This window comes from Excalfactoria chinensis, chromosome 1, assembly GCF_039878825.1.
Source record: "Excalfactoria chinensis isolate bCotChi1 chromosome 1, bCotChi1.hap2, whole genome shotgun sequence".
Lineage (NCBI taxonomy): Eukaryota > Metazoa > Chordata > Aves > Galliformes > Phasianidae > Excalfactoria > Excalfactoria chinensis.
In genome coordinates, this window is record NC_092825.1 from 109,476,671 (window position 1) to 109,485,143 (window position 8,473).

Consider the following 8,473-nt stretch of genomic DNA (forward strand, 5'->3'; position numbering starts at 1 on the left):
TCTGCCACAGGAAAGGAGTTCAGAAGCCAAGGTGCCCCAGAGCAGGGGCAGCCAGGCTCCAGCCTGAGCTGTGTACCCATAGACATGATAGCTGTCCACAGAGAATTCACAGAAAACCTGTGAAACACTTCACTCTTCTGTGCAAGCAGGTGAGGAATCGTGAATCTAAATTAGGCTGCTTTCCCAGTCTGCCTCTGGTGCTTTTACAAGGGAGCCTAAGGTAAGAAAGAAGGGCTTTCATCTTTTATTTTGTGTTGCAAAGCTGCTCCGGGGCTGGTGGTATCATTAACGCTAACATAGTTCAGCAGTAAACATCTCTTCCCCAGACAGCGAAATGCAAAGCAGTGGCAGGTCTTTAAAAAGAGCAAACTTGAGGCACGGCAGACACCAGTGAATAAATACAGAAGCACCTGATGTAACGGTAGTGGAAGGCTTAATTTTGGCTGCTGCAGAGCAAACAATGACACGAGGGGCAGTGAGCTCAGAGCCAGTTTGAAGTCCCCCTCACCTTGTTCTTCCTCCACCTCAGGGCAGCCTGGGGCACAGGGCTGGCAGGGACACGGGCAGCAGCTCCTGGGCCACCACCACCCTGAGCTCTGCTGTTTTCATGTACATCCAAGCTGCTGGTGGGGCAGTGATGCCCAGCTACAGGTTGGCTGGTGCAACAGCTGGGGCACAGCCAAACCGTGTTCTCTTCTGGCTTATCCTCCCTTCCTGCGCTGTCCTGGGACCACAGTGCCAAGGCTGATGGACTTTGCAGTCCAGCTGTTCACATGAACTGCCATCATCAGTGGTTTATGGTCATGCTCTGAGCTGTAAACTCAGATGGCTTAGGAGGAGACGCGCAATTGTTCCGCTTTTGTGCAGAGGAAGTTATGACCCATGCTACAGGCAGAACATGGAGTGGGACTCATGTCTGGTTAGTCACCCAGCGTAACACTGCACAGCTTTTGTGGAGGGAGAACAGATTTGAAGTGTGGTTATCTCAAAAATATGGCAGCAATTTAGCATGCATGCCTGTAATTTTTATTTATGGAAAGAATAGCTTGGGATCTCTGCATCCATCTCAACCTGTGTTTCAGTTGCCTGAACAACTGAGAAATTTGAACCTGCTGTGCCAGACTTCTGAAAGACTTGCTTATATTTTCTTTTGATTTAAGTAAGTTATTCTTCCTAGACCTAGACTTCTCCTATAAAATCAGCTTGCTTTTGTTACCTTTACAGCTGTGTGTCTGACAGAACAAAACAGCATTAAGTAGTAGTGGATTTTTCTGAAGATGGGCTTTAGCAGTTTGGTCGCAGTTTGAGTGATAAATCTTTCTGAGCTGGAAATGAGTGGCCTTGGAGTCCCAGAAAGGTCTGGTATTGATTCACTGTGAATCTGAATGAGTGCTCTTGATCCTTCAAGTAATGTCTGCTCCCTCTACAGGTTACCGGATAACAGCCCCCAGCACCTTCCTTGCCCCACATCTGTAGTGTGCTGCAGGCAAGGAAGAACAGTATTTAAAGCCAGGGGGTTTTGTAGGGATGATGTAGAATAGTCAGTTTATACCAGGTTTATAATGGTACCATTTGCTACAAACATACCTAAGCATATCAGAGCTTCATATAAGTAGAGAAGACCAGTGACAGTTATGTTTCAGTTTACCAGAGGATCTCCAGTCCAAAATTATTGCTTTCCTATGACTCTGTCAGATTTTCTCCTTCCTGGATTGATCTCAGCCAGAGGGATTGCACTGTAATAGGAGCAAATGAAGATTAAGGGCCATTAGTACAATTGCTTCTGAAAGTTTGTGCTAGCATTTAATTACAGCCTGCCTGGTGCAAGAAATATTATCCCTTACATCTAAGCTGTGTTTTGACCAAAACTCGGCAGGAATTTTTCATACACTGTTCCTTGATGTGCTTATGAGCTAATGACAAGTTCTTGCATAGGATTAGGGGGAGAACTGTACATTAATGTTTTTTATATGAAATTACTGTGATGCATCTCTTTTTTTTTCTGTACCTTAGTGCATGAAGGGAGATGTCATCACATTTGAAACAAGGAGAACAGCTCATTCTGAAGTGGAAAGCTTGATGAGCATTTATTGCTTAGAACCACTTCAAAATTAGTGTGCATTTGAAGGTAAAAAGTGGTAGTAGCTCTCCAGAAGAAGAAAATTTCCCTGGACATTTCTTAGGTCCTTTTTTTTTTTTCCATTCTGTATATACTGGTGAATATTAACTAATGTCACTCCAAGCTTCTGTGCGCTGTAGGAATGCCAGCAGTGCATAATTATCACAGTATTTGAACATTTGGAAGAGAATGGTCTTTTCTTCCAGCTTGTGTTGGTGAGCGTGATTTATCCCACAGGAAAGGGTTGCTCTTGTTAAAGACAACAGCTGTGTCAGGAGGGACAGGAGCAGCCCTGTAGGTGGGCAGTGTTAACAGTCAGGCTTCTGCGGGGCACAGGTAGTGAGCTGCATTAAAGACGCATCTTGGATGTCCTGACTTCACTCAGGTGCTCCTTCTTCGTAGACTGTGGTGAGGGACCAGCATGCAGGTTAGCACAAAGTATTCCTGAGAAGCAGAGCCATAGGCAGACAGTGTTGAACCTTCAGCGCTCTCCCAAAGAAGTACTCTACTGCAAGTACTCTCAGGGAGTAAATGAAACCCTTCAGGCCATAGCAGCGTGGAGTTTTATTGAGTAATGCTTCCCCTGTTAAACACTTTCTGGCACTCTGGTGCTTGGGGCCTTCAAGAGTTGGAGGTCACATGCCCTTCTTCACATCTAAATAAATCTTTCTAACTCCTTTTTTAATTCATTTATATGTTTGGCCTCTACATCAGCCTGTGGCAGTGAGTTCAGTAATGTGATTATATGCTGTGTGGAATATAATTTCCTTCTGCTTCTTTTAAGACTTTCTGTCTGCTTGTTCCTCCATGTCCTTGCCAAGAAATCTTGAATTGGATGCTTATCCTTTAGGGTGTCTGAATCTCTGCTTTTCAGTCGTACACTTTTAGGAAGAAGGCTCCAGGTGGGCTGCAGTTGCTTGAACCATGATCTCTGTCATTTGAGGTGTTTCATGGGTGTTTCAGACAGTGGTAGAGGGCTGCAGAACTGCCACAGGGCTGAGAGGAGACCCAGCGTTTCCTGAACAGCAGAGATCAGCAGGGTGTGCCAAGTGCCTAACCTGACAACATTTGGCAGTTTAATCCCCTACCTTCATGTCCCCTTAGTCTCTAATTTTGTTGAAGCGATTTATTACTGCCGATAGGCGTTGTGACCTTTAGCTTTCCCTTGGTGAAATGAGTGTGAGAAGAAGTTACAGATTTTGTCTTCAGAACTGTAGTCTGCATTGATTTGTCACTTTTGTGACAAATGTGTAGTTACTCGATAACTGGGCATCTTAGTTCTGCTGGACTGCTGTCTGAAAGGCAGAGGACATTACAGAAACTATTACTGAAGAGACTGAGTAAACTGCAGTCATTTACTTTGTTCCAGCTATCAGTGCAGCCATCCTGCTGGGACTTCTTGCCTTTAATGAAGTAGTTAATTACTGCTGATCTGTTCTCTATTTTTCTCCTTGATAGAACATTGAACGCTCAAACGCTTGCACCACCAGTTGGAAGGATTTCGGTGATATTGTTGGATGCAATCGCAGCTTTTGGTGAACATTTGTTACGATACGGTTTCCTCACTACTGGGGATTTTTGTTGGAACACGGATACGCTGGCTTATTGTCAATGTAGCTTACACTAGCTGCTCCAGCCAGTGCTGCTGTTAAGTGTTTCAGGAAACTGGCAGCTTTTGCTAATGGTGACATATGCTCATACAGGAGACTTTTGCAAACAGCACTCTGTAGCGTACCGTGCTGGGGATGACGGTGAACCTTCCTGGAGAGCGACAAATCTGTACTTGGCCTTTTCCATGAGATGTTCTTTCTCATTTAACGTCCTTTTCTTTGCCTTTCTTTTCCAGGCCACAATGTAGGGAGCCTTTTCCACATGGCAGATGACTTGGGAAGAGCAATGGAAACCTTAGTGACAGTGATGACTGACGACAAGGTGTTAGAATAGCAAGATGTGTTTTACAACTTCAGGCGTCCCGCATGGTTTTTATAATATTCATACTACAAAGAGGATTAGACTGTAAGAGTTTACAAGAAAACAAATCTATATTTTTGTGAAGGGTAGTGGTACTATACTGTAGATTTCAGTAGTTTCCTAAGTCTGTTTCTGTTTTGTTAACAATGGCAGGTTTTACACGTCTATGCAATTGTACAAAAATTATAAGAAAACTACATGTAAAATCTTGATAGCTGAATAACTTGCCATTTCTTTATATGGAACGCATTTCGGGTTGTTTAAAAAACAAAAACAAAAAAATTTATAACAGTTATAAAGAAAGATTGTAAACTAAAGTGTGCTTTATAAAAATAATTGTTTATAGAAACCCCCTTTAAAAAAATACAAAAAAAAAAAACATACAAAAAAAAAATAAAATCCTGAGGCAGTGCATTTGTTCAGTATCATTTCAGCTCTGCAGCTGCATCAGAGAGAGTTTCATGCTCTGTGTTCTTTTCCTGGCCTGTCAAAGAGGAGAGAAAAAAAAACAAAGCATTTCCTGCAGCGACACCAAAACGGCCAACTTCACATCTCTCATTTGGTTTTGTGTGAGTAGGGCTGGCTTTAATAAAAAAAAAAACAAACCTCCTGGACTTCCATTGAAGATAAGATGATAGTTATTTCACTTCTTTCCAATAAAATTAACGATGACATGAATCACACTAGTTGGCAATAATTAAATGAAAGAGCACATGACATGACAGAGCCTGCAAAAAAATGAATGAGAAGGAAAAAATAAAACAGAAGAAAGAAGGAGAGAATTTAATGATGTCCAATACGCCAGCATTTCCTCTGCTGACTTAATCCCTGAATGTCTGTAGTGAAGGAACGTAGAATTGCCTTACCGGATGAAACCTTTGGACCTTACTGTCCGGTACTCTGCTGGCCGCAGCCAGCTCTCGTTGCTTCGGCAGAAGCTGCGTTTGGCTCTCCCCACCCGCTGCCACCGTTAGCGTCACCTCACTGCACACAAGAGAAGAAAGGGAGACGTTCCCTCCTGACCCCTCGCGGGATCAGCTTCTGACATGAAGCACAAGTGGGTTACTCACAGAGCACCTTTGCTTGTATGGCTTCCGACGCTGTTAATGAACGTAGAGCCACTTGATCCTCTGGGAAATAAAACCAGACCTTTCCGCAATGTCTGTCTCAGCCCTGCTAGAGCAGCTGGTCCCAAGGAGCTGTAATGCAGCAAGCAACCTTTGAGGAAGGCTGTAGAAGAGTTACTGCTGTTCTTATTGGTGATCAGGTGAAGGTAGCCACACTGCTCCCCGAGATATTTATCTTCAAAACAAAGGCCCTGATGCTTTCTCCTTCCCCGTTTCCCTCTAGAGGTAATACCGCACAATTAACAATAAAGGGAGAAAGAGAGGAACTGATAGAAAAAAAGATTAGCCAGTGTAACTGCAGCTCTTGAGAGGTAGGTTTGGGTATGAGGTGCTGTCAGCAAAAGCTTTACCACTTCATTATCTTAACCAGCTTTTAATTTTCTCTTAGATACATAGAAACACACCATCTGACTTTATATTGCAAAGTACAAATCTGTTACCTCTTCTTGTATGAAGTGTAATTAAACTTGGGGAAGATTTTATTTTGAATGCTAGTTAACATTGAACATGGCTAGTCATGCTATTTCTACCTCACTTTGGTTTTGTGGTGTTCCTGACAATTACGTACAGATATGTTACATCATCACCACTCGTCCATTGTGTGAACGGGTCTCATCATTTGAGTAAGAATGCGAATAATTCACAAAGAAATAAGTACAATCCCCCCAAACCTCTGCTTTCGTAATAAAGAGCTTTATTTAACACTTTATTGCAGTAGGAACCCCATGTAATTCTCGTGGTCTTCTTTACCAGAAGGTTTGGTCTGAGATCTGGGAAAGAGATGGGTTTCTTCTCGTTTTCCCCCCCCTATACCCACCTCCCCTTGTCACCCCCACCCCCCCCCCCTTAAACCTTCTCTTCAAAAAACAAAAGGAGGAAAACAGATTGCACGGTTGTTTTCATCAGGGTTTTGTTTTGTTTTGTTTTACTTTCTAGGTCTTAGTTTTGGAGTGAGTCTGTCAGAAATATTTAAAAAGTTGAAAGCTTTATTACTGCTTTTTTGAAGCATAATTTGGGAATTGTTTTCATATTCCTTATAACGACAAAGTATTAAACTGTAAAACATAATCAGTGTAATTGAATACATAAAATACCATATGGCATGTTATTTCATTGTTACTCAGTACTGGTTTATTACCTGGATATCATAATATATTGTGTTTTAACACCAACACTGTAACATTTACTAATTATTTTTATAAACTTCTGTTTTACTGCATTTTTCACAACATATCAGATTTCACCAAATATATGCCTTACTATTGTACTATATACTGCTTTACTGTGTATATCAATAAAGCACGCAATTATGTTATAAAAGGTCTGATGTTTCTGTTCAGGCTCTCTCAGCACCCAGCCTGTTCCTCCTCCCTCTCCAGCGATGCCACCGCTGCGCTGCCTACTCCCCAGTGCCCTTCTGACCATGTCCATCCCCGTGCCATGGGTTGCACTCAAGGTTTGCTTGGCAGAGGGAAAGAGGCTCTCCTGGCTTTGGTTTTTCTCCCCGTTAGTATTTTGGGTGGAGCAGAAGCCACATGAAGCACACAGGCTGTTTTAGGGGAGCAACACATTCTGCTTTTTGGTGGGGGTGGATGAAGTTCTGTCCAATCCGTGAGCAGTTTGGTACTGTGTAGCAGAAGCGAAGCTGAGGTTTGGTCATTTGTCCGACGTGTACCAAACTCCTCTTCCTCAGGGCTTTGGCAGGGGGGTGTTCCCATCAGAGAGGCTGGTGGTGTATGTCCTGTCTCATCTCTAAGAAATACACGTAGGTTTCAAGACTCAGGCTCCGCTCTGTTGTACAGTGAGTCAGTCTTAAGAGCTCTGCCTTTTGGAAGTAATACAACTGAAAACAAATAAAAAGCAAAAAAAAAGAAAAAAAAAAAAAAAAGCACATCTTTGTGCATATTTTTGATAATGCCGTGAAGGGGGAGGAGGCGGGAATTCCCTTGTAGTTAATCTGAAGAAATAAATACGCATCCCACATCTCTCTCAGATATGAGTTGCTCTGGATCTGCTCCTACACATACACGAACTGGGGAGCCTCCCCCCTGTGTGTCACGCAATCCACAGCACATGGCAGCCCTCAGCGATGAGGCATCCCCTCAACTATGAGGCACCTCCTGCTGAATGCAGTTAAGGAAAGGAGGGGGGTGGTTTTCTCCCTGCCACTCGTACTGAGGTTAGTTGCACATGAGGAGGTGCCATTGTAAGCCTGCCCATGAGCCAGATGTGCAAGATTTACCTTACTAAATATCTAAATGAAACAGAAAGCTACAAAAGGGAGTGAGAGTAAGTGGTGCTTTGCCTCAGCAGCAGAAGCAGGGAAGGCAAACCCATGTGGGCCTGCCCCCGTGTGCCTTTGCAGAGCCACAGCTGCTGCAGGCCCGCTGCTGCAGACAGAATGCATTGTGCTGACAGCCACCTCTCGCCTGGCCACATGCAGGGGCTGGAATGGGGTAACAGAGTGGCTGCTGCTGCCAGTGCTGCAACTCTTCAAGGCAGTGCGGTGTGTGCAGCCTGCCCCATCATCTGCATTGAGCTGCCTACTCCCACATCCCAGTAATAAAATCTGGCACTTCTGAGTGCCTCTTATCATCGTTCTCCTTAGGTATTTTTAGGTTAAAGACACTCATTTTAAGTTAACTGTCCAATCTGTTTCCTTTGCTCTCTGGTCAGCAAAGAAAAATGATTGTTCTTTACTTTGGGATGCTGTGGTTAATAAGCTGCCATCCACCAACAAACCTTGTTGTCGTTCCTGTACCTTTTAGATGGCAAGAAGAGAGGCAGAGGCCACGCCAGCTAGGTCAGCAGTCTGATGGGGCACCTGGACAAGGGGCAGCAGCCCGGGGGTATGGAGGTGACAGGGTTCCCTCTGCCATCCCCACTGAGGCCACCATCTCTTGTACCCTTTATGCACCACAGTCAGGAGCAGTGGTGGTAAATCACTTTCCGGCTGTCAGCCAGCCCATTGAATCCCCATGAGACCTCCCTCCCTGGCACACAGTACTCACATTTCCCTGGGAGCTTGTTTCAGCTCAGAGCAAGCAGATCAGCTCATTAGGAAGAGCCGTAACTGCAAGACAAGGTGGGGGTGCTCAGACCAGCTGAGGCTGGTACAGCAATCCCTACATGCTGATACTTGCCAGACTTCAGCACATACTTAGTTCTGAAAATCTGGTTAAAAAGCGGTTGTGGCTAAGGGAGGGCCAAGATGTAAGGAAATCACAGAGCTGTGAAATTGAGCCATGAGGTTTCA

At 44.1% G+C, this 8,473-nt stretch overlaps 1 protein-coding gene across 25 annotated transcripts in view; it reads left to right on the forward strand.

The window, feature by feature from the left end:
• Positions 1-6,533, forward strand: part of DMD (dystrophin) — a 1,110,121-nt gene extending 1,103,588 nt beyond the window's left edge. For 18 of the 25 annotated variants that reach the window (XM_072349305.1, XM_072348112.1, XM_072348527.1 and 15 more), the window contains one exon: positions 3,966-6,527. In XM_072349305.1, the coding sequence (XP_072205406.1) occupies positions 3,966-4,063 (98 nt within the window). In that variant the 3' untranslated portion in view covers positions 4,064-6,527. Of the gene's footprint in view, positions 1-3,965 lie in introns of all 25 variants that reach the window. The other 7 variants (XM_072348356.1, XM_072348443.1, XM_072348773.1 and 4 more) reach the window with 2 other exon arrangements.
• The last annotated feature ends 1,940 nt before the right edge of the window (positions 6,534-8,473 follow it).